The 26,345-nt window shown below is 37.2% G+C and overlaps 1 protein-coding gene across 1 annotated transcript; it reads right to left on the reverse strand.

The window, feature by feature from the left end:
- Positions 1-9,469: 9,469 nt before the first annotated feature.
- LOC129504840 (olfactory receptor 56A3-like) lies at positions 9,470-10,429 on the reverse strand. The gene has a single exon (XM_055317721.1). The coding sequence runs from the start codon at positions 10,427-10,429 to the stop codon at positions 9,470-9,472; it is 960 nt and encodes a 319-aa protein (XP_055173696.1).
- Between the last annotated feature and the right edge of the window lie 15,916 nt (positions 10,430-26,345).

The following is a 26,345-nucleotide window of genomic DNA, read 5'->3' on the forward strand; positions in this document are numbered from 1 at the left end:
AAACCATTAGCCAGCCTTATTAAAAACAAAAGAGAAAAGACTCAAATTAATAAAATCACGAATAAAAAAAGGAGAGATCACCACCAATATCAAGGAAATACCAACAATTATAAAAACGTTGTCATCAACTATACGCCAATTAATTAGGCAATGTAGAAGAAATAACGCATTTCTGGAAAACCACAAACTGCCAAAACTGGAACAGGAATAAATAGAAAACCTGAACAGGCTAATAAGCAGAGAGGAAATTGAAGCAGTTATCCAAAACAGCCCAAGACAAAAAGTCCAGGGCCAATGTCTTCTGGGGAATTCTTTCAAACGTTTAAAGAAGAAACCATACCTATTCTACTAAAGCTGTTCCAAAAGATAGAAAGCGATTGAAAACTTCCAAACTCATTCTATGAGGCCAGCATCACCTTAATTCCAAAACCAGATAAACACCCCACCAAAAAGGAGAATTATAGACCAATATCCCTGATGAACATGGTTGCAAAAATTCTCAACAAGATACTAGCCAATATGATCCAAAGTACATGAAGAAGATTATTCACCATGACCCAGTGGGATTTATCCCCAGGATGCAAGGCTGGTTCAACACTAAAAGCATTCAAGATGACATATCTTATCAACAAGAGAAAAAACAGCCATATGATCCTCTTAATACATGCAGAGAAAGCATTTGACAACGTACAGCATCCATTCCTGATCAAATTTCTTCAGAGTGTAGGGATAGAGAGAACATTCCCCAGCATCTTAAAAGCCATCTATGAAAAGCCCACAGCAAATATTATTCTCAACTGGGTAAAATTGGGAGCCTTTCCCCTAAGATTAAGAATACGACAGGCATGTCCACTCTCACCACTGCTATTCAACATATACTAGAAGTCCTAGCCTCAGCAATAGGAAACAAAAGAAATAAAAGGCAAATTGTCAAAGAAGAAGTCAAACTCTCTCTCTTTGCAGACAACATGACACTGTACATAGACAAGCCAAAAGACTCCACCCCCAGGTTGCTAGAACTCATACAGCAATTCGGCAGTGTGGCAGGATACAAAATCAATACCCAGAAATCAGTCGCATTTCTATACACTAACAATGAAACTGAAAAAAAGAGAAATTGAGGAATCAATCCTACTTGCAATTGCAACCAGAAGCATAAGATATTGTGGTCTCTTGTTTTGGAATGATAGTAATGTTGGCTTCATAGAATGAGTTTGGAAATTGTCCTTCCATTCTGTTTTTTTCTGGAACAGTAGAGAAGAAAAGCTATTATCTTTTCTGTATATGTGTGGCTCATTTGAAGTCATGTGGCCCAGGACTTATGTTTGTTGGGAGATTTTTGATTACTGATTCAATATCTTTGCTGGATGTCAGTCTGTTAAAGTTTTCTATTTCCTCCTATTTTGGTTTTGTTTATAAGTTTCTGGGAATTTTCCCATTTCTTCCAGGTTGCCCAGTTTGTTGGCATATAATTGCTTATAGTATTGTCATATTCAATACAAATCTCTTTGCATTTCTGTGGTGTTGGTTGTGATCTCTCCTCTTTCATTCATGCTTATGTCTATTTGGGTCCTTTGTCTTTTCTTTTTGGTAAGTCTTGCTAGGGATTTATCAACCTTACTATTTATCGATCTTTACTATTTCTTTTCCCCTGCTGCATTTATGCTTTACTTGCTGTGTTTTGGGCTGCTTTAGGTATAAAGTGAGGTTGCATATTTCAGACTTTTCTTGTGTCTTGAGGATAGCTTGCATTGCGATATACTTCCCACCTAGGACCACCTTTGTTTCATCCCAAAGGTTTTGAACTGTCATGTTTTCATTTGCTTCCATGTATTTTTTTTTTAAATCTTTGATTTTCTGGTTGATCCACTCATTCTTTAGCAGGATGTTCTTTAACCTCCATGTATTTGAAGTCTTTTCAGACTTTTTCTTATGGTTGATTTTACATTTCTTAGCATTGTAGTGTGAAAATATGCATGGTATGATATTGATATTTTAGTACTCGTTGAGGGCTGTTTTGTGACATAGTATGTGATCTATTCTGAAAAATGTTCCATATGCACTCAAAAAGAATGTTTATTTTGCTACTTTAGGATTAAATGTTCTGAATATATCATTAAATCCATCACATCCAGTGTGTCATTCAAATCTACTGTTTCCTTGTTGATTTTGTGCTTAGATTACCTATTCATTGTGTAAGTGGGGTGTTGAAGTCCCCTCCTATTGTTGTATTATTATCCCTGAATTTCTTTATTTTTATTATTGTTTTATACATTTGGGTGTTCCCATGCTGGGTGTATCAATATTTACAGCTGTTAGATCTTCTTGATGGATAGACTCCTTAATTATGATGTAATGCACCTCTTCATCTCTTGCTACAATATTTATTTATTGATTGGTTATCTTTTACAGATTTTATTTTTATTTACTCATGAGACACACACACACACACAGAGAGAGAGAGAGAGAGGCAGAAACACAGGCAGAGGGAGAAGCAGGCTCCATATAGGGAGCCTGATGTGGGACTCGATCCCAGGTCTCCAGGTTCAGGCCCTGGGCTGAAGGCGGCACTAAACTGCTGAGCCACCCGGGCTGCCCTAATCTTTGTTTTAAAATCTAGTTTGTCTGTTATAAGCATGGCTACTTTGGTTTTTTTAAATGTCAATTTGCATAATAGATGGTTCTCCATCCCCTCACTTTCATTCTGCAGTGTCTTTAGGTCTAAAATGAGTTTCTTGTAGATACCATATAGATGGATTATTATTTTTGATATTCTGATTCTGATACCCTGTGTCTTTTGATTAGAGCATTTAGTTTCCATTTACATTCTGAGTAATTATTGAAAGATGTGAATTTAGTGCCATTGTATTCCCTGTGGAGTTAGTATTTCTGATGATGTTCTCTGGTTCTATCTATCTATAATCTATCTATTTTAAGGTTTTATTTATTTATTTGAGAAACTGTGAGAGAGATCACAGAGGGAGAAGGAGAGGGAGAAGCAGACTCAGGGCTGAGCAGGGAGCCTGATGAGGGGCACAATCCCAGGACCCTGAGATCACGACCTGAGCCAAAGGAGATGCTTAACTGACTGGGCCATCCAGAGACCCACCCCCCTCTGGTCCTTTTTCTTTTTCTTTTTTTAGTTTTTGGTACTTTTGGTCTTTCTCTTCACTCCAAAAAATTGCTTTTAAAATTTCTTGCAGGACTGGTTTAGTGGTCATGAATTCCTTTAGTTTTTGTTTGAGAAACTTTTTCTCTCCTTGAATTCTGAATGATAGCCTTGGTGGTTAGAGAATCTTGGCTGGGTAGTTTTCCATTCGATATATTGAATATTTCCTTCCATTGTCTTATGGCCTGCCATGTTTCTATGGACAGATCTGCTGGAAGCCTAATCTGTTCCTTTATAGTTTAAGAGTATTGTTTCCCCTTGCTGCTTTCAGGATCCTTTTCCTTTTCTGTATAGTTTGTGGATTTGACTGTGATATACCTTTGGGATGTTGGGGTTTTGTTGAATTTAATGGGAATTCTCCATGGTTGTTAGAATCGTTGTCTGTATTCTTCCCCAGATTAAGGACATTTTCAACTATATTTATTAGAATAAACCTTCTACCCCTTTTTCTCTCTTTTCATCTCCTAGGATTCCCATGATACGAATGTTATCATGTCTTAATAAGTTGCTGAGTTCCCTAAGTCCACCTCTATGGTCCATTAGTATTTTTTCCCTCATCTTTTCGGCTTTATTATTTTCTATTATTTTATCTTCTATACCACTGATTCACTCCTGCACTTCATCTATCCTTTTTTTCTTTATGGCCTCCATTTAGGTATGCATCTTACTTTTAGCATTTTAAATTGTGGCCTGACTATATTTTTGTTCTTTTAACTCGCCAGTAAGGCATTCTCCCAGTAAGGTATTCTCTTGTATCTTCTATGCTGTTTTTAAGCCCAGGTAATATCCTTATAATCGTTGTTTTAAATTCTTGTTGAGACATCTTGCTTATGTCTATGTGGATTAAATGACTGGCTTTCAGTTCTACTTCCCACTCTTTCTTTTATGGTAAATTTCTCTGTCTTGTTATTTTGTCCAGAAAAGACAAGAAGAAATAGAAAAAAAATATAAAAACAGAAAATGAAACAAAACACAAAGAAAAACAAAAAACAAAGGAACCCTCCTGAAACAAAAAAAAAACCCTCTAATTCTTGGATGTATTTTCATTTGTTTGTTAAAGAATCATATATATATATATACACACACACATATATATATGATACACACACATATATATATAATCATACATATGTGTGTTTTTGGTATATATAATATTAATACATATGTCATGAAAATAAAAAATATATGTCAAAAATACTTAAACACAAAAATTTTAAAAAATTAACAATAAAAATGAATTGAAGATAAAAATAAATGAATAAATAATAATTGCAATAAAATGAAGAGTAAAACTAAAAAGGAAGCTATACCCTGTTTCCCCTAGAGCTGAAGCTTTGCAGCACTGTGTTCAGTAGACTTGGTATGAGTGAGTTGTTTGTGCTGCTCTTCTGGTGGAGAGGGCTGTTTTGCTGATTTTCAAGTTAACTTTTTTCAGTGTAAGTATGCCTCCAGGGCTTGATGTGAGTGGCTTCCCTCCACTATGTCGTGCTATTTGGTTCCCAGAAGTCTTTCATTGCTGATGGGGAGGATGAATATGGCAGCACTCTGCTCTCTAGCCCTGGAGCTGAAAGTTCTTGGCCACCCCCCTACTCTTTGGAGAGCACTCACAGAAGAGCAATCAGTCACCCCTCTTGTGTTCCTAGTTTCTGTCTGAATGCTGGATTCACCTTCCCTGTGACTGAGCTTTTTAATCCCAGGTGTATGACTGACGTTCAAAACTCCAAATTTTAGGGACTCCCATGGTGTGGACCCACACTGTTCCTCTTGGGAAGGGTCTCCCTGTGATTTTACCATTTGCTAGCTAGTCCCAGGAAAGCCTTTCCTTGACTACACAGTGGTTCACAGTTTATGGCAACACAGACAAGAAAACTGGCACCAAGCCCCAGTGCTCCCAACTGGCTTTCCTGCTCCTATGCCTGGAAACTGCGACAAGTTGGTGCCAAATGATATTCTTGTGACCCAAGGTATCCTCTGACCATGCTCTCACTCCTGGATCTTGTGGTAACTTAGTAGGCAGTCCTCTTCCCTACAGACATGTTCACAGCTGTAATCTCCCTCAATTCAACTATCTGTGCCCCTCCTACCTTCCAAAAGGTGGTCACTTTTTGATGTGTAGACTTCCAATTTTTGTTCTCTGACCTCTGATTAGTTTCTTGGGTATTCAGAGTGATTTGATAACTATCTAGCTGTGTTTGAGGGACAAGATAAGCTTAGAGTCTCCCTACTTCACAATCTTAACTCCTTCTCTTTGCAACTGTTTTATTTTTTGAAACATTTGGTTCTTCTTTATAACTGAATATACTACTTATTCTTTCCAGTATTTATTAAATCTTTGAGGATTTTAATGCTTTTGTTTATCTAACAAATACTTTCTCTTATATGCTAAGCATTCCTAATTTATCCTCAATTGTTATTCTTTCTGGCTCATTAGTTCTACTTTTTATGATATGGTTGTTCAATTCATTGCCTTTTTAAAGAAAAGATTTTATTTATTCATTCATGAGAGACACAGAGAGGGAGAGAGAGAGAAGCAGAGACATCGGCAGAGGGAGAAACAGGATCCATGCAGGGAGCCTGACATGGGGCTCGATCGAGGGCCCCCAGAATCAGGCCCTGGGCTGAAGGTGGTGCTAAACCACTGAGCCACTTGAGCTGCCCTTATTGCCTTCTTTCAATAGTGTTATTATTTTCTTATTTTATATCCTGTATATGCATATGTCCCTGAGGTAATGATTTTCTTAACATTTTCTTTTCTTAGGTTGCTTTATTGTAACAGTTCATTATATAATAAATATACCAAATGTGAGTTAGCCAACTATGTGGTTATTGGTGTGTCAGTGAGTAGCAGGTTATTAAGTTTTCTGAGGATCCAACGTTACACATGGATTTTTGACTATGTAGTGGGTCAGTGCCCCTAATGCATATGTTGTTCAAGGTTCAACTAAATTGCTTTGACAGCATTTCAAGAATTTTGATGTGCTGTATTTCAATTTTTTTTTTTCTGTTCACAATACTTTCTACTCTCCATTTTGATTTTTTTTTCTCATGGATTGTTTAGGAGTGTATTGGTTAATTTTCAAATGTTTGGGAATATTTTCAGACATCACTTTATAGTTGATATTTAATTTAATTTCACTGTGGTGAGGGAATATACTTTGTATTAATCTTTTCAGGTGTCCTGGGCTTGTTTTTATGTCCCAGAGCATAGTCTATTTTGGTTAAAAAATGCATACTTAGTGTTGTTCTTGGCTTTCAAACTCATCTTTTTTGACATTGTTTTAGGTATTCCAGTTTTCTTTGTGAAGTGTTGATATGGTGTAGTTTTCCGTTTTTGTTTGTTTGTTTGTTTGTTTGTTTGTTTTACTTTGCCCTGTTTGTGCTTATATTTGAGGTACATTTTGTGTTGGCAGAATTTATTAAGTCTTTCTTATTTATTCAATCTGACAAGCTTTGGCTTTTAATTGGATGATTAGTCTATATGTACTTACTTTGATTTATGGATGCCTTTGAGTTTAACTATATCATTTCGGTGTTTGTTCTTTGTTTCCTTCCCCCTGTGTATATACAGTACACCTCTTTACTAGTCACAGTACTCCTTCAAGTGACAGCATATCATTTCACATATAATGTGAAATTTACAATGATATGGTTCCATTTCTTCCTTCTTGGCTTGTGCTATTTATTATTGTCATACATTTTAGAAACCACATACTGCAAAAATAATGCTTTGCATTGTTTTTTTGTTACAGACAGTTTTATTAAAATACATTTAAATATTGACAAAGTTACTTATTTATCCATGTTGCAACATATTCTGATGCTCTTCAATCCTTTCTGTAGATCCATTGTCACATTTTATAATTTCCCTTTCAAAAGAATCCTTGTAAACATTGTAGTGTGCACCTACTGGTGACAAGTTTTGTGTACACTTTACCCCAGTTTTTATATAAATATTCCTTTACTGTGTTTTCACTTGCATTGTTTCTGAAATCTGCTGTTGTGCTTAATTTAATCCCTTTGTATGTAATGTGTCTTTGTTTCTGGATTTTACAATTGTTTTCTTTATCATTACTTCTGAACAATTGGTTTATGATGTACTTTACTATATTCTCAAGTTTGTTAATCTTGGGTCTCATCGAGCTCTTGGAACTACAGGTATATAATTTTTATCAGATTAGGAAACTTGCAACCATTACTTTAAAAATATATTTTATGTTCCCTCTTTTGTTAAGAGATGGTGCTTTGACATGTCAAATATCCTTATGTGCGCTGAGAGGACAATAAATACACATGTAAGAATTTCTTCTATACCTGTTTATAATATTCATTTATATGGTAGGTGTTTTATAATGGGCCATATGGGTCCATCCATTTTCAAAGTCTTTTAAACATCAAGTTACTTATATAGACAGGGCCCACAAAATCTATAGGTGGCCTTGGATGAAGGTAATCATAACTTCTTAAGTGATCACAGTCCATTTTGAACTGCTTCTTTTTTTAAAAAAAAGATTTTACTTATTTAGTTAGTTATTTAGTTATTTATTTGAGTGAGGGAGAGTGCAAGAAGGCATGAGGGTAGGAGAGAGAGGAAGAAGCAAGCTCCCCACTGAGCATGGAGCCTGACACAGGGCTTGATGCCAGGCCCCCAAGATCATGACCTGAGCTGAAGGCACACTCTTAATAGGCTGAGCCACTTAGGCATCCATTGAGGTGCTTTCTTCTTGTGACTCTCTTATTTGTCCTCCCTTTAACCTGACCACTACATCGTTTTGTAATTTCCATGCTAATGTCCACACAGTAGAAGTAGGGATGATATAGGGGTTCAGCAGGGCTTTTGCTGGGCTTCCTTCTCTTCTTCTTATTTATTATTTCCTTAGGGTTTTCCACCTACTCCATTGCTTCAAGTATGGTCTGTAGTCAATTCTCAAGTGTACATCTTATTTGAGTGTTAAACCTGTGTGTAGTAACCTGTGCTTACTATATACTTGTGTTACTCATGAGTATTCAAACTCAGTACCTAAAAATGTACTTCTGATCTTACCTCTAAGCCTCCATCTGTCCCAAGGCAATATTTCATACAGTCTTCAGATTTCAGACCATGGATTCTTGCATGAGATATAGTCTCCCTCACCCTTAATATGCAGTGTAAGAACTCAGAGAACAAGGACCGTAACCGAATTATATTCCTAGTAACTAGCATACATTTAATCATTTATTCAACTTGTATTCAGTCATTGATTTCACAAACATTTATGGTCTCTCCTGTACTACTAGCACTGTTTGGACACTGGAAATACAACAATGAACACATCAGGCAAAAGTTCTTGCCCTTCTGCTCCTTATATTTTAGTGACTGTAGGCTGACTAAATAAATAGATGAGCAAAATATACAGTCAGTATATAGCGATTGATGCTGTGCAGAACAGGGAAACAGAGAAAGTGTTAGAATATCATCTGTGCTTTGGGGGAATATTGTTGAGCACTATTTTTAAATACTGTGGTCAGGGAGACCCAAGGAGGGAACGAGCTATGTGGTCAGAGAAACAACAAGCAAAAAGTCCCAGAGACAGTGGTTCATGTTTTTGAGAAGCTGTTAGGGAGGCAGTCCTGACTGAGGGACTGAAGAATAAGACCAGATACACAAGGAATCCCACCTACATAAACAAATTCCTCTCTCCTCTGGGCTTATTGATGAGTTTTAATTTAGCCCTTCTACATTGATTTTACATGTTTATGGGTATTCCACCAGGCCTTTTAGAGTAATGGGATCAAGATTTATGTATGTTAGAGTCTCATTTTCTAGTTCTGTCCTGGACACAACGTAACAATCAGTAAATATGTTTGAATGCCTGAGGGAAAGGTTAAAGCATAATGGTTAATGCCAATAATTTTAAACAGTTGCTTTTTAATCTCATTTTACTTTTCTAAAGTCAATGCACTGTCAGTGAATACTGATGCTTCCTATCAGCCACACATCTTTAAATGAGTATTTTCTATTATACTGACTCTAAAAGGGATTTAATCTGGAGCAGACAATGAGATGTAATGTGCAGTCTTCAGCAGCATAGCTGAAGACCGTGCTTGGTCTGGTTACCATGATGAGAATTTTAAATCTATATCCTTATCTTTTAGCAAATAATGGAAAGTAAGTGGTGTGCCTCGGTAAGGGGGAAACCACACAGTTCATATCTTCAGTCATGCCGAGAGAGAGCATCAGGACTGTAATTTTATCTCTAAGTCCCTGCCTTCAAATAGTGATTTTGAGTGTTCATGTTTGAGAAAAGTCAATCTAGAATATAATTACTTGCATCTCTCTGCTACCCTCCTCAGTAATTTCCTAATTCCCTCTTTAATCTCCTGGGTTCGTACCCCATAGACAATGGGATTTAGTGCTGCAGGAATTACATGATGTAGCACATTAAGTAAGATGGGAATATCTGGGGAAACTTTTTTCTTGGCCATGTGGGTAAAAACAAAGACTAGCAGGATGGTGCTAAAGAAGAGGATGAGAATGAAGTGAGAGCCGCATGTGCTTAGAGCTTTGGCAGCTGCCCCTTTTGCCTTAAGTCTAAGAATGGCTCTTAGGATGAGGATATAGGAGATAAATATGAGGACAATATCAGAGCCCAGAAGAGTCCAGGCCACAATTAACTGGTATATTTTGTTAAGGGAAACATTATCACAGGAGAGCTTGGACACAGAGAGGTTGGCACAGATACAGTTCTCAATTATATTTTTTCCACAGTAATGCAGCCGGGCCGAAAGGATGGGAATAGGTGCAGTAAGAAATGTGCTCCGGGCCAAGATGAAGAGAACAGCCTTTGCCACAAACTGGTCAGTGATAATGGTTGGGTAGTAGAGAGGCTTGCAGATGGCGACATAGCGGTCATAGGCCATGGCCAGGAAGGTGCATGATTCCATGGGCAGGAAGTTATTCATGATGAACATCTGGAGGAAGCAGGCAGGGAGGCTGATGGACTTGAGATCAAACCAGAAGATAGCCAGGACTTTGGGGATGACAGTGAGGCAGAGCACGATGTCCAACAGGGAAAGGAGGCCAAGCAAGTAGTACATGGGCTCGTGCAGAGAGGCCTCTAGCTGTATAGTGATCAGGAGGATGGCATTGGCCCCCATGGCCAGGAGGAACAGGATGCTGAGGGGCAGAGATAGCCAGTGCTGCCAACTGGGAGACCTGACAAAGCAATTCAGGATGAAGTCTGAGACTTCAGTAGAGAGGCAGCTGCTGTTATAAGGTAGCATTAGCAGTGATTTTAGTGAGGCAGATGTCTTTGAGTCGCTGAAGAAGAGATAAGGAGTTAGTCCATCATAGACTCTGATGACTATGGACTTAGCATGTAAAATCTATGAGGGTAACATCTACTCTACAGCCCTGTGCCTAGCACATTTTTTTGACAATTAGGAGGTGGCAAAAAGACATTTATTGAATATATAGTGTCTTCATCTTTGTTATTTTGTTCTTTCATCTGCTTTTCATCTCACATTTTTTCTTGTGTGAATGTGTCTTTTCAGTTTGTTGACCTGATTAATATTTAATGAATCAAAAATAATTTAAGCATCAAATGTTACTTAAATGAGACACATAAGATCAAAATCTTAGAGTACATTTCAGTTTAAAATGTAAAATGTACAGAAATGCATTCCAAGGGCTAGGTGGGATCCACAATGAAGCTTTTAAGGAAGTAAATGGTGATAGTATCCAGTGGTATGATGAACTGGGATATCTAGAAACAAATGACCTATTGAAAATGCATCAATTGATTTCTATGATTATGTCTGTATCTAATGTCTCTTTATCAATACCCAATCCCATAGTCATACCCACACACATACCTGTTTCTATGCCTATTTTTATATTTGACTGCCTTGAATACACCTATGAGCAGGTAAACAAGAATGAATTATCAGGCTAAGGATTGAATGAAATCCAAACACTGAAATCAAATATTGGTGTTGGCTTTCAACCTGAGGGCACTTGTAGCATTCCATGAACTTAATCACCCATGTCCATTACCTGGGGAGCTTGAAAATCTAAAATCAAGGGACAGAAGACAAATCTAGGTTTAAGCAGGTAGAGAATGTAGTAGGGGGTCTCCCAATTAGATAGGACTTTACAAAAGTACATCCTGAATAAACATTGTGCACTAGAAATGAACCCATTTCTTTATCTTGATTTCTCACTTTCACCTGGAACTTCATAGACAACTGAGTACCTCAAAGCTTCTTATGTGAGAGAAAACTTCCCCATAAATACTGAACCATAGGCTGGTCCTCATGTGACTTTGCAGGCTGAGTTCACACTGTTTGTCTCAGAAAGGAATTTGAAATCATCCTGGATTGGTAGCCATTTCAGAAAATAACAGAAACATACCCAACTCCTTTCTTGAGGAAGAAACTTTCATCTCATGCCTCAAAAAAATTTTAACACAGAAAATTCTGAATAAACTGAATTGCTTGTATAAAACGACAATTTATTTAAAGAGAAAAAAATGATAAGTGGAAGGCCCCAAAAATGTCAGCCAAATCTATGCTACAGAAACTTAAAACACTGGAGTTATTTGATAAAGGATATTGGAAAACATTATTTTTTGCTAAGTTTTAAGTAAAAAAAAGCTTGAAAATAAACACAACAAAATAAACACACACCAAAGAGAAATCAGTCCTATGTCCTAGAAACAAAAAATTATATATAATACTTAAAATTAACATGAAAAGAAATAGACTTAGGGGTAGGTTAGCCACAATTCAAAAGATAATTAGTAAGCTAGATTATAGAACTTAAGAAGTTTTTTAGAATGAAGCTCCCAAGGAAACACTGATAATACAAATGTGTAGTTAAGAGCAAGAGCATGGGATTTTGATTAGACAGAGTTGCTCTCAGGTTTTTTATTTTCTACATCAATAACCAGATTCACGAATTTCAATAAATCTGAAATGGGATAAATAAAAATAAATGCACACCTAGATATCATGGTCTAACTTCAAGTACCAAAGACAAGGAGACAATCTTAAAGATCAGTATGATTATTACAATCAGAATGGGTGTGAGGACACCTGAGTGGCTCAATTTGTTAGGTGTGACTCTTGATCTCAACTCAGTTCTTGATCTTGTGAGTTTAAATGGGTTTGGGCTCCATGCTGGGTGTGGATCCTACTTAAAAAGAAAAAAAAAAGATTGGGTGTGTGTAGGGCCATTGGTACTAGAATTCCAGCTTAAGGGCTGCAAAGTCACCACAAGATTCTTGGCCTCTTTTTGAAGAGTGCTCTTACTGTCACAGCACTTTCATGCTTTCCTCCTAACTCCATATAATTGTACCATTCTGCCCTTGTTTCCCCATTTGCTAGGTTTCTTTACCCAGGTTAATAATGTCTCTAGGTCCATTTTGTGCACTACTGCAGGTAGTCTTCAGGTAGCCTTCTTGGAGCAGCAATTATGACTTCCAAGGGGCCATTACACAAGGGACCTTTCTCAGTGTCTCAGCCTGTAAGATTGTTGTTCTTGGTGCCAATAGGGGCCACGTCTATGCAGAGACTTTTCTAAATAATCTTTTTGGGTACTATGTTGGAGTATGTAGAAGGTGGATAAAAATCTGTGTTAATCTCAAAAAATAGTTGGGTCTGATGCCAAAGCTGTCAGAGGGGCCTGGAGGCAAGAGAAAAGGATAAAAAGTGAAAAATAATGATGAGGGGAATGGAGAAAGTCATTGAGTGGAAATTGGGGCTCTAAGCTTGCTTCCCTTAGCGGGTCTGTTGATCTGGAGCAAGATACAGTGGGGGTGAATCTCGGGCTTTCAGATGAATATAGGCTGAAAGTAGAAGGGTTCAGGAGAACAGAAGCATGCATGCACAGAAAATAGATGGTGGACAGAAGATGGAAACAGAGAAAAAAACTGAAATCAAAGCAGAAGAGATTAGAGGGAGAATACAGAGGAGGAAGGAAACAAAAGAAGTAAAGGACAGAACAGAAAGCAGAGCAGGTACTTCTAGGAAATGAGAAAGGCAGTACAAGGCAGATTAGCAAAGATTTCGAGTAGTGGCAAGTGAAGAAGTGTGATTGGAAACTTTTTTCTTTCCCTTCCAAACCTGCATTCTCCCTTGTGTTCCCATAGTGTTCAATGAAGGAAGTTCAAGACATCTGATCCCCCGTGATACCCTGCTGCAGATCTTTGAACCCCTATCTGGTCCTGACCTCTCTGCAGAGCGCACAGAAGTCTGGCTCAGCACTGGCACAATCATCTCCATCTGGCCCTGTGCCATTCCTCTCGCTCACCTCCCTTCAGCCTTTTATCTTCAAAGCTCAACCCAGTAGCTTTTACAGTCGCAAGCCTGGCTTTAGTCCCACTGCAACCCTTGCTCTGGTCAGGTGTCTAATATGGCACCTCCATTCTCTGCTGGAGCCAAACTTACTGGATGGAGACAGTGATCTTGGCTTTGGAAAGATATTCCTGGCTCTGTCCGAATGTCCTACACTCTGGCTTTCAGAAAGGAGAGTCTATGCCTGAGGTTCAGCTTCTTTGCTAACCCAGGGAAAGACTGCTGCTTCCCAGAATCAGCGGCCCAGCATTTACTTATCCTTCAGGGGAAGTGCTTTCCTCTCAGCTCTTCACATTCTGCAGTCCTTAACCAGAGGCAGTACTGCCCTTGAGGACATAGGGAGAGGCTCACAGAGAATTATCCCACGCCAGCTGAATGGGTAGAATGTGATCCTTAGGGAATGAAAGTGTAGTTAATGATACAAAAGTGAAACCTTAGGGCAAGAAGGATCAAGGCAAAATGTCAGTGAACCAAATTCTGATTTTCCAGAAACTTATTGTTACAAAATTTGCATAAGGTACTTGAAACCAATCATGTGTACTCCCATATTGATACTTTGTAGTAACTATGAAACACTCAGATCTCCTCCCTAATTTTTTGTTTATGACCAGTAGTTCTTTTGAGAAATGTTTTCAAGAGCCCTCTTCTAGTGACACTTTTAATACAAAAAATCCAAGAGGATTGCTTATATCTAACTTCCTTCATGATATACCCTGTTAGTGCCTGGCAGGTCAAAGATATGGTTGATGTTGTGGTCATGACTTTTTCTAACTCTTCCCCAGCCCTGTGGCCAACAGGCCAAGGTTGGAGATGAGAGGGAACAGAATTCAACTCCCAGCTGTGCCACTTGACCTGCTGCTTAAAATCTCTGCCTCATATTCCTAATTTGTTATTTGTTGTGAGGAGTAAATATGATCATGTTAGCAAAGCACGTAGTGGTTATTACATTATTACAATTACTATTACTATAAAATTTGGTTTGCCAGCATTTTTTCATGCATGTATGTAGAAAACCACTAGTCAACAATGAATGATTACATACCTGTTGTTAATCTTCTTGAGCCTTTTACATAGAACTGCTCCTGTCAGAAGCTGTTTGGTCTCAAATAGGTGCCTACTATTTGGAGCACCTTTACTTACAACTGTTGGTTTTGAGCTTATTTTCTTTTTATAATTTTCTTTGCTCACACCATCTTAATAAATGTTTCAGACCAGCAGTCACAAGCACCTCTGGGGTAACTTAGGTTCATCTTTTTTTATATTATTACCTGCCTCTTGGGGATGACCCTCCAATGCACCACCCCTCCAAAGTCAATTCTGTATGTGCCTAATAGCTAGGTTTTTTTTTAACTCCCAGTGCCTGTATATCATTTTCATTTGGTTGATAACCAAGATAAACTTAATTCAATGAAATTTAAGGTATATAGGCTTTCTTTTTATTGTGTTGAATTGATTCATGTTGGGTGGTTGGGAGATGGAGTGCTTTTCATGCCCATAACCCTCTAACAAGATCAGTTTCAGGGCAACAAATGAACACTTGGGTCCCTAGAACCTTTATGTAATCACCATTTCCTCTCTTCCATGCTCTTTCCAATACAAATTCAGTTGCACATTTTTTGTGATCTAAACATTTATCGTATCATATTATTTTTTAAATCAATTATCATATTATGATACTTCCTTGTAAAAGCAGCTTTGTTGAATGTCTTCTGAGAGTTTATTCTCGGCATAAAATCTACTTATTAACCTTTCCATATCCCATAGGAGATCTTGATGTTGGAAAGAGGCTCAAGGGGCTGCCAAGTGATCCCTTCCATATTTACTGCTTTCTATAGACGTCATCTCAACATCAGAATTCTGTCTTCCACATATGGCTAACAACTGTTCTAGTGCAGCCTTGTCATTGGGGAACACAGTGTTAGATAAAACTTGAAGGTGAGCTGGTGACTTCCCTTCAACAATAGAAGGTGCTTGGCCTTCACATGACTAACAAATACCTCTAGAATTCTGATGCTCAAATTTTTCAGTTCCCATTCAATCCTTTTACACCCTGCCTTAAACAAGTATGCCTGTTTCTTGCAGTTTCATACTTTTATTTTCCCAGACTTCAGTAACTATAGTTAGAGGTTGCAATGTTTTTCTGCTCTTACTCATACTTCTAGCCTCATCTCCACAAGGAATTGAACAAGCAATTAAAAAATTTATCAAAGAACGGAGAGTTGTGGGCTGGGAAACAACTATTGGAAAGGCAAAGCTAAGGTATAAGTTTGATTAGGCGGAAGCAACATAGCTGAGAAATGTCCTCCTGAATAACTTGGGAAATTAGACTGAGAAATAGGTAGTAGCCACAAGTGAATGGTCAACATATGGACTAAGAGAAGGGTTTCATGACATCTGGAAATGCAGCATGACAACCCAATATTGCTATGAACAAGTAAGTCAAAAGTAACAGAGGATTTCTCCTCATAGCAATAACTCCTGTGCTTACCAACTGTTCCTTTAAGACATTCCCACTGTAGAGTTCAATAACATCTGAAAACACCAGCAGGCCCTCTTTTATTATTTATTAGGATGGAGTAAAGGATCGATAATATAAAGAATGGCCAATTCTACTAACATTTATTGAATACTATTTTTTTTTCTTTAAGAAAGATCATGTGACCAACAGGGGCAGGCAGAGGGAGAGGGAGAGAGAGAATCTTAAGCAGGCTCTACGCCCAACGCAGATTCTATGGTGGGCTTGATCTCACGACCCTGAGACCATGACCTGGTCAGATCCTTAACCAATTGAGCTACCCAGATGCCCCTATTGAATATTTTATATGTTATTCACATGTTATTTCCCCTTAATTTTCACAAAAATGTTCTGAGATAGCTTATATAGCAAAAATGCTATGAGATAGCTTACAGACTAGACTACTAATGATCAAAGCAGTTTAGTAAATTGACCTCAAAAAGGTAATAATTGGAGAAGACAGGGTTAGAAAGAAGTTAGATGTAATTCCAGAGCAGAACTCTATAGTAACACTGCATCATAATCATCAGTGCCTATGGAACAAGGAGTCATTGGGAACAAAAATAATCCAAAAGAAGGTAGATCATTATTACCAAATAGGACTTTTAGCTCAGGGTATTATGCTGAGTGAAATAAGTCAATCGGAGAAGGACAAACATTATATATTCTCATTCGTTTGAGGATTATACATAATAGTGAAAGGGAATATAAGGGAAGGGAGAAGAAATGTGTGGGAAATATCAGAAAGGGACACAGAACATAAAGACTCTTAACTCTGGGAAACTAACTAGGGTGGTGGAAGGGGAGTAGGGTGGGGGTTGGGGGTGAATGGGTGACGGGCACTGAGGGGGGCATGTGACAGGATGAGCACTGGATGTTATTCTGTAAGTTGGCAAATTGAACAGCAATAAAAAAATAAATGTATTATAAAAAAAGGACTTTTACAGGTTTAAAAGGACTTTTAAAACATTTTTAATTTAATTTTTAAAATTTTTAAATATCTTATTTATTTATTTGTGAAAGAGTAAGCAGGAGGGGAGGACTCTGAAGCAGACTCCACACTGAGCACAGAGCCTGACATGGGGCTCAATTCCATGACCTCAGGATCATGACCTGAGTCAAAATTAAGAATTGGAGGCTTAAACTGACTGAGCCACCCAGGCACTTCAAAGCTTTTTAAGACTTAAATTTACTTTAACAAATTATGTTTATATGTACATTTCCTAAAATACATTTTGAAGATAAATGTTTTGAAATAAACCTCTACCATTAAAATTACAGATCCCACACTAGTTGAGAATCAGCAATCTAAGGTCCAACTAGCAGAATTCAATGACAGTGAGTAAGCCTTGATTGTCCTTGAGATATACGTATGCCACATGTTGGACTAACCTTACCTTTTGCTTGACAGTCCTGATAGTTTTAATGTGTATTCCATTTTTCCAACAGTGCTCTGGGCTATATCTTACTATTTCTGGTTATACATTCATTCATTTAATAAAATATTTGAGTATGTAATATGTATCAGACACAGTGCTGGGTGCTGGTGATACAGAAATGAATGAGAATTGGTGTTGAGTCAAAAAGTAAAGCTATAACTCCAAACAGATGTGGTGAGTTAAATGATAATCCATACATGGGAACTCTAGAGACACAGATTTGGTGCCCCAAATCAACCTTAGAGTGGTGGAAGTGTTACCCCAGGGAAGGCTTTCTGGAGGTTGCTGGACCATAGCTTATTTGAAAAGTAGAAGCCATGGAGACTGCAGGCTTAAATGAAACTTTTAGACTTATGAGCAGTAAAAGCAGAGGCCTGGGTCAAAGAAGTACATTAGTTATGTTGGCCTACTGCTGCCACAGAGAAGTTTAAAATAGGAATAGAGTGTTATGTAACTTCAGTTACATCAGTACCCATAGTAAGAAGGAGAGACTGAGAGGACAGCTCGTCTCAGAGAAGAATATGCAAGAGAGAAAATGGGAAAACATGTGATTTGCCAGTTGCATAGGAAATATGTACTGGAAGATAGGCTTTGGAGTCAGACCACCTGAGTTTAAATCCAATCTTCATCAATCAGTTTTTTTGTGTAATATTGGGCAAGGTGCCTATTCTTTCTGAATGGCAAATACATCAGCTATGAAATGAGGATAAAAATGTCATCTTCAAGCATCTTGGGAGAGTCAATGAGATGATGTAGGTATTGATTGAATTTCACCTACACATATCAGATCCTCAAAAACTGCTTACTGGGAGCAAGAGCTATGCATTCAAACATTTTGCTATTATTAATAGAAATCCATAAACATTGTTTGAGATATGTGTAAAAACTTATGAAAGGCCATGTTGTGAGTATAAACACATGTCAGAATTTGTGCCCAGTTGCTAACAGTGTGCACACATTAGTAAAAATTTGTTTGTTGTTTGTGTCTACTGCGTGCTCCGACTTCCCAATGAATTCCATCCAGTGTGAATAAAGAGTTCTCAAGTAAAAACACATTAAGTATATTGTTTTTTAGAAAAAACAAACAAACATTTTTTAGGTCACCTAGGTGGCTCAGTCAGTTAAGCATCCAACTCTTGATTTCAGCCCAGGTCATGATCTCAAGGTCATGGAATCATGCCCCCCATCAGGCTCTGCACTCAGTGGGGAATCTACTTGAGATTCTCTCTCTTCTCTCTGTCATCCTGCTCCTCTCCAATTCTGTCTCTCATGCTCTCTCTCTTTTTAAAATAAATAAGTAAATCTCTTAAAAAAGAAAACATACTTTTTAATAATTACTTCATTAAGATATACTGCAATTTACATTTTATTAAAACATAGAATGAAGAGAATAGTCAAGATGACTTTAATAATTCTTTAGGTTGAACTTGATAGAAATTTTGAAGATGGTAAACTTAAAAACTACTAAAATAATCCTGAACTATTTACATTAACCACTAAAATTATATTTCTTTTCCAAATATTTATTGTGGTGGAATAGACATGACACGAAATTTATTATGAAAACCATTTTAATATACAGTTTACTGGTATTAAGCCCATTCGTATTGCTGAGTAACCATAAACATCTACTTCTAGAATTCTTTGCATCTTGCAAAACTAAAACTCTGTACGCATTAAAGAAAAATTCCCCATGACCTTCTCCCTTCTGCCTCTGAAAGCTGCTGAGATGTTGAATCATTATTATTGTTCACCGTGGTCACTATGTCATTACATGCAATTATCTGATGAATGTTTCAAAACCATCTGAAATAAAAAAAAAGAGGGCTTTCTGCAAATACGTCATCCAGCGTTTAGCAGTAGTTGCAGTAACGGTGCAGCATAGAACTAGTTCTCTGGAATAATTTTACAGAAGTTTTGGCTTCTGCTTTGTTAGCGTATTTTTTTATTTTTTTAAAGATTTATTTATTTATTTATGATAGACACAGAAAGAGAGAGAGGCAGAGACACAGGTAGAGGGAGAAGCAGTTTCCATGCCGGGAGCCTGATGCGGGACTCGATTCCGGGACTCCAGGATCAGGCCCTGGGCCGAAGGCAGGCTCCAAACCGCTGAGCCACGCAGGGATCCCCTGTGTTTTATTTTTATTCTTCCCAGTGATTCTTTGAGCCATTATTCATCTTTTTACTATTTATTTATTTATTTATTTATTTATTTATTTATTTGCTAAAAACACCTACAATTATGTATCATTGCTTGAAACTAAGAATTCTGATTGAAATTACTAATGAAAAATGTGTGATGGATACTTCATGCAATAAATATCTATGGAGCATCTCCTATGTGCCCAACATACTTGACAAAGAGGAAAGACATGGTCTTGTGTTTTCATAAATGAATGTAGAGTGGTAGTTAATATACCGATGCTCAGGTTACACTAGCTGGTAGAACTTTGGCCTCATTACTTGCCATATATGAATCATTTGACAGTTGTTTTATCTTTCTGTGCATCAATTTCCTCCCCTGGAAAAATAATTCTAGCATCATCTACCTCACGTTTATGGTGTATGTTAAGTGAGGCAACACATACAGGACTAAATGTGGTGCTTGATATATAGTTCTTTGCAAATATTATAAGGAACCTTTAGTAGGGAGTGTAATTGTGTAGAGGGAGTGGTAGGCATTGAACCATTAAAGACAGGTGCGGTAAGTTTCAAAGAAGAGGAATTTTGGGGTGCTATAGAAGCCTATGAAAGTGGAGTCTATGATAGTTTTGAAGATCATGTAAAGATATCCTGAGTGAATTTACAGATCGAATGAGAAAGAGAAGTAAGAACCAAAGCAAGGTAGAAAAGGCATACCAAAAAGTGACACCTCCACATAAGGAGGTTCTGTACTAAGAGAGAAAGTATAGTGTTTCTTAGAAGCACAGAGAAGGACAATATAGCTTTAAGTAGTGTATAGCTTTGAGGCACATTCCATTATTCATTGAAATCAACTTTACTATCAATTTGAGTCTTCATCCAGAAGGGTGAAAGAATTTTGAATGTAAGCTATTATTTCTTCTCTCATCCAACTATGCCCCCTTGAAATCCATGTTTGTTCAAATATTCTAAAGTCTTGTGAAATAGGAGGCACCTGGTAGGTTCCAGCAATCAAAGACACCCCTCCAGTTCCTAAGCAGTATTTTTTCCCTTGCGGTATCATAACTTCAAGTGACCAACTCCCTTTCTCCTCTTCTTCGTTCCATCTTTTTTTTTTTTTTTTTGTGAGTGAGGATGTACCATCTCTCCTCCAAATTCAAAAGCAGTATCTTTTGTAACTCCACATTGTCTGCTTTGCATCAACCCTACAGAGAATAGGTTTTGCCAAGAGATGAGAAGGATCTGGACTTTTTATCCTTGTCAACTAACTACTAGGTGAGGGACTACGAAGGACCTGGTTACTTATTTGAAATCAAGGAAGCGATCAGGAACATGACAGTGGTCCCATAGCCAGGAGGAATAAAGTGTGAAAGGTATCCAGTGCTGCCAGTTGGGAATCTGACAATCAGTTCTGGAAGAACTTGGGGATCTCAATAGAGTAATGTTTCTGGAGAATAACACGACATTTAGACCTGTCTTTGAAGATGCCATCAAGTAGCTTAAAAAAAAAAAAGAAATGTTTTATCAATAAATCATTTAAGTTTGTGGAGAACCATGTGAAAAGCTTTGTGGAAAGTTTTGGTGCATCAAAATAATTTTTAAAGGCTGGGAAATAGCAATAATCTGCTGAGTCAGATTGTTCATCACCATATTTGGCTTTGGGAGAAAAGATCAAATATGATTCATCTCTGCGTTTGGGAGAACTCACTCAATAAATCAGGGCACAAAAATGTCAGACAGGAAACTATCAGTGAGGCTCACCATGGTAAGACATGCTGACGGTGCGATGGAAGCACAAGAGGGTGATTCGTTGTACAAATTGAGAGTTCAAGAAGAAAAGTTCCATGCCTTACAAAAGTAAAGTCTCTATTCTGTGGTTCTGCTTGAAATACAGGTTATATCTTGTGAGGTTGCTTTTGTCTAGAGTAGTAGCTATCCTTATTTCTATATTAGTTTATCAGTATTAGAAGAAAAAATATAGCACTAATTATTTGTATTAGGAAAAAAGGATTCTCCAATTGATTAAATAAGCACCTACCTTATAAAATTAGGAAAAGATGAGCAAAACACACTCAATGGAGGTCGTAGGAAAGGAATAAAAATAAGAGCAGAACTTGATCAAATAGAAAATAAACAGAAAAAGAAGGAAAAATAAACCAAAAAATGCTCCTTTGAAGCAAAGTCATTGTATCAATATGTACTTCTCTACACTAGTCAGTCACTAAAATTAAAAGTGTTACAGTATCAACATCAGTAATAAAAGAGGGGATGCCATTACAGGTTCTAGCCAGTACAGTGATATAGAATTATTATGAACAACTTTTTGTCAATAAATTTGAAAACTTAGGTGTTAAACATAAATTCCTTGGATGATATAAATTATTGAACTTGACTCAAGAAGATATGGAAATTCTTGACCACTATATGTCAATTAAGGAATGTGAGCTTATAACTAACTGTATATATTAAAAAGCAAAAATCACAAGCAAAAGAAAAATTCCTCCAAATGAAAGTGGGTTTGCTTATGAATAGTATGACTGCAATTAAAGGAAAAATCATTTTAATCCTGCCCCAAATCTTTGAGCAAATAGATGCATTGCAAACAAATTCCAACTCATTTTATGAAGTCAGATTTATCCTGATACTGATAACGAGATGACAACATTACAGACAAGGAAACCACTGATCAATGTCCCTCAGAAATAAGGAGACATGGGATGCCTGGGTGGCTCAGTGCTTGTTTGCCTTAGGCTTGAGGAGTGATCCTGGGGTCCTGAGATGGAGTCTAGCACTGGGCTATCCCCAGGGAGCCTGCTTCTCCCTCTGCCTATGTTTCTGCCTCTCTCTCTCTGTGTCTCTCATAAATAAGTAAATAAAATCCTTTTTCTTAAATAAAAGGAATAAGGACACAAAACACTTTAAAAGATATTGGAAAATTGAATCCTCCAAAATATATACTACGACTAATAAATCATGACCAATTTTTGTGTTGCAAGTTGGTTTATCATTAAAATTAAATTTTTAAAGAAGTGTTTTTAAAAAAGATTTAATTGGAAAATTTAATGTGGAATTTAATTTAATGTGGAAAATCCTACGAGGTCAATTAAAGCAACTATACAGGGATCCCTGGGTGGCGCAGCGGTTTAGCGCCTGCCTTTGGCCCAGGGCGCGATCCTGGAGACCCGGGATCGAATCCCACGTCGGGCTCCCGGTGCATGGAGCCTGCTTCTCCCTCTGCCTGTGTCTCTGCCTCTCTCTCTCTCTCTCTCTCTCTGACTATCATAAATAAATAAACATTAAAGTAACTATACATACTAAAAAGTAAATACAAAAAGGTACAGGGATACACGGTCAACATATAAAAATCACATTTATTTCTATATATTAGAAACAAATATTAATAATTAAAAATTAACAAGTGATTGGAAAATGTACTTTTAAAGCATTTAAAAGAGTGCTAAAATATAATATTAAGCAATAAATATTCAAAATATTGCAAATCTAAAATCAATAACACGAACAACATTGTGTTGGCAATGATGTGGACAAAAAGGAACCTTCGTGTATATTTTACAGGAGTGCAAGGTAAAGAGAACCCTCTGGAGAACAGTGTGGAGGCTCCTAAAAAAGTTAATAAATAGAACTACCCTATGATCCAGTAATTGCACTACTAGGTATTTACCCAAAGAATACAAAAATACTGGTTCAAAGGGGTACATGCACCCCAATGTTTATAGCAGCATTATCAACAGTAGCCAAATTATGGATAAAGCTCAAATGTCCACTGACTGGTAAATGGATGAAGAAGATATACGTATGCAATGGAATATTCCTCAGCCATAAAAAAGAATGAAATCTTGCCTTTTGCAATGATGTGGATGAGCTAGAGTGTATTATGTGAAGTAAGTCAGTCAGAGAAAGACAAATACCACATGACTTCACATAGAGAACAAACTGAGGGTTCTGAGGGTTGCTGGAGGGGATGCGGGCCAGGGGATGGTTTAAATGGGTTATGGGCATTAAGGAGGACACTTGTGATGACAGCTTGTGCTGACGACGGAGTGTTGTATGTAAATGATGGAATCACTAAATTGACTCTCGAAACCAATATTACACTATTTGTTACTTAACTGGTATTTGAATAAGTAAAAAGTTGAAATGGAAGAAAGAAATAAGAAATCAGTATGAAATATAACACACAGTTTCAAAAAATTTAAAATAAATGAAAATAAAAGCACTTTTGTGATCTTGTGGAATGTTCCTTAAATAGGATCCCCAAAGAAAATTTATTCATAGTAAAACAGAAATTTGACTTAAACAAATTGAAGAATTTCCATTGAATAATGGAAAGTGTACGCTAAAATTCACAGATACATGACTGGCTAGAGGGATACTAATAATATCTTGTCAAAAAGGGACTCTAAGACTTAAAATATGCACAGATTTTGCAAATACGCAAGAAAAACAAAAATTAATTGCAAAAACAGGCAAAGGGTATCAAGATATAAATCACAGCTTGAAAATCACAAACAGCTAACACCACTCAGTTATATGAACACCATTCAGTTATGAGGAGAAAATCAAACAAAAATAACAAGATATTATGTTATTTCCACCAAACTTAAAAAAAATAGCATCAAACGGTACGAGGAATGTGAAAAATGAACAAACTATAAAAATTTTAAAGTTATGCTAACAAATTATTTCATTAATATTTTGGAAAGAGATTTCTAGGGAAATTAAATATTTTTATGCACCGTAAGTGAAAAAATCCCCACTCCTACACACACTCCTATTTTAGGACTATAAGATAAATATCCAAGGATATTGACAATAATAGTATTTTTATTAACAATTGATTATAGGTCATTTGTGTGTTGTCTGCTCACATAAAAAAGGAAAATGCATATCATGGAAATTGAATAGCAATCAAAAAAATGACATACACAGAGCAACACGAATGGTTGCTACGATTTAGTGTTGAGTCAATAGCCAAACTGTGGAAAGAGCCTCAGTGTCCATCGAAAGATGAATGGATAAAGAAGATGTGGTTTATGTATACAATGGAATATTCCTCAGCCATTAGAAACGACAAATACCCACCATTTGCTTCAACGTGGATGGAACTGGAGGGTATTATGCTGAGTGAAGTAAGTCAATTGGAGAAGGACAAACATTGTATGTTCTCATTTATTTGGGGAATATAAATAATAGTGAAAGGGAACACAAGGGAAGGGAGAAGAAATGGGTAGGAAATATCAGAAAGGGAGACAGAACATGAAAGACTCCTAACTCTGGGAAATAACTAGGGGTGGTGGAAGGGGAGGAGGGCGGGGGGTGGGGGTGAATGGGTGACAGGCACTGAGGGGTACACTTGACAGGATGAGCACTGGGTGTTATTCTGTATGTTGGTAAATTGAACACCAATAAAAAATAAATTTATTTTAAAAAATTTAGTGCTGAGTGAAAGCAAAGAATAGTCTGATTTATGATCCAATATCATCTATAAAATTCAATATCCAAATCATTCTTTCATAGGTGGACATGTAGTTATGTTAGCAAACTTATGATTAATTACACATATTTTAAAAACACTGGATTTTTCACTTTTCTACAGAGAAAAGAAATAGGAATAATGTTGGGATATGACAAAGACAGAAAAATAAAAATAGCGATAAAGAAACTGATGATGATGGCACAGCACAGGGATTATACTCAATGGTACTGTAATAGCAGTTTATGGTGATAGATGGTAGCTCCACCTGTGGTTAGCAGAGCATAACTGTCTTCACAATCGAATCACCACATCTTCTTTATCCATTTATCTTTCGATGGACACCGAGACTCCTTCCACAGTTTGGCTATTGTGGACATGGCTGCTAGAAACATCGGGGTGCAGGTGTCCCGGCGTTTCATTGCCTCTGTATCTTTGGGGTAAATCCCCAACAGTGCAATTGCTGGTCGTAGGGCAGGTCTATTTTTAACTCTTTGAGGAACCTCCACACAGTTTTCCAGAGTGGCTGCACCAGTTCACATTCCCACCAACAGTGCAAGAGGGTTCCTCTTTCATCCTCTCAAATAATGAAAAATAAAAAATCTAAAGAAACTGATGATGCTTGCTCCCATAATTTGAAGGATATGAATAATTCACATGAGGCTCAAAATGAAAATGAAAAAGAAACAAATTGCGTTTTGAAATATACAATTGTAAATATATCCCATTTAAAAAATCTTTCATATACAAAAAAATTACTATACATTTACTCTTTTATTCTTTTTAAGGTTTTATTTATTCACAGACACACACAGAGAGAGAGGCAGAGACACAGGCAGAGGGAGAAGCAAGCTCCATGCCTGGAGCCCCATGTGGGACTCCATCCCGGGTCTCCAGGATCACACCCCAGACTGCAGGCGGCGCCAAACCGCTGCACCACCGGGGCTGCCCAACATTTTCTCTTTTAAAAACATACTGCATTTTCTCATTACTATGTTTTTCAAGTTACTCTAGCATTATTATCATTATGATGCCATCATAAAAATCATGCTAATTAACATCAGTGCATTACATAGCATGGTTTGGGAAGGTTTATGAAACAATTAAGTGCAGGAAGCTCATGAGAACTTCTGAATGAGCTTATTGGACCCATGGAAGGCACTGAGTGTGCATGTGCAAAGGAGTGTGAATGTGGATGGACAGATGGATATAACACCCTTACATCCAGGAAATGGATGTAACACCCCTACATCC

This window comes from Nyctereutes procyonoides, unplaced genomic scaffold (genome assembly GCF_905146905.1).
Source record: "Nyctereutes procyonoides isolate TBG_1078 unplaced genomic scaffold, NYPRO_anot_genome, whole genome shotgun sequence".
NCBI classification, from domain to species: Eukaryota; Metazoa; Chordata; class Mammalia; order Carnivora; family Canidae; genus Nyctereutes; species Nyctereutes procyonoides.

Coding starts and splice junctions, on each gene's coding strand:
- LOC129504840 (XM_055317721.1), bottom strand. CDS start 10,429: ATGCTACCTTATAACAGCAGCTGCCTCTCTACTGAAGTCTCAGACTTC.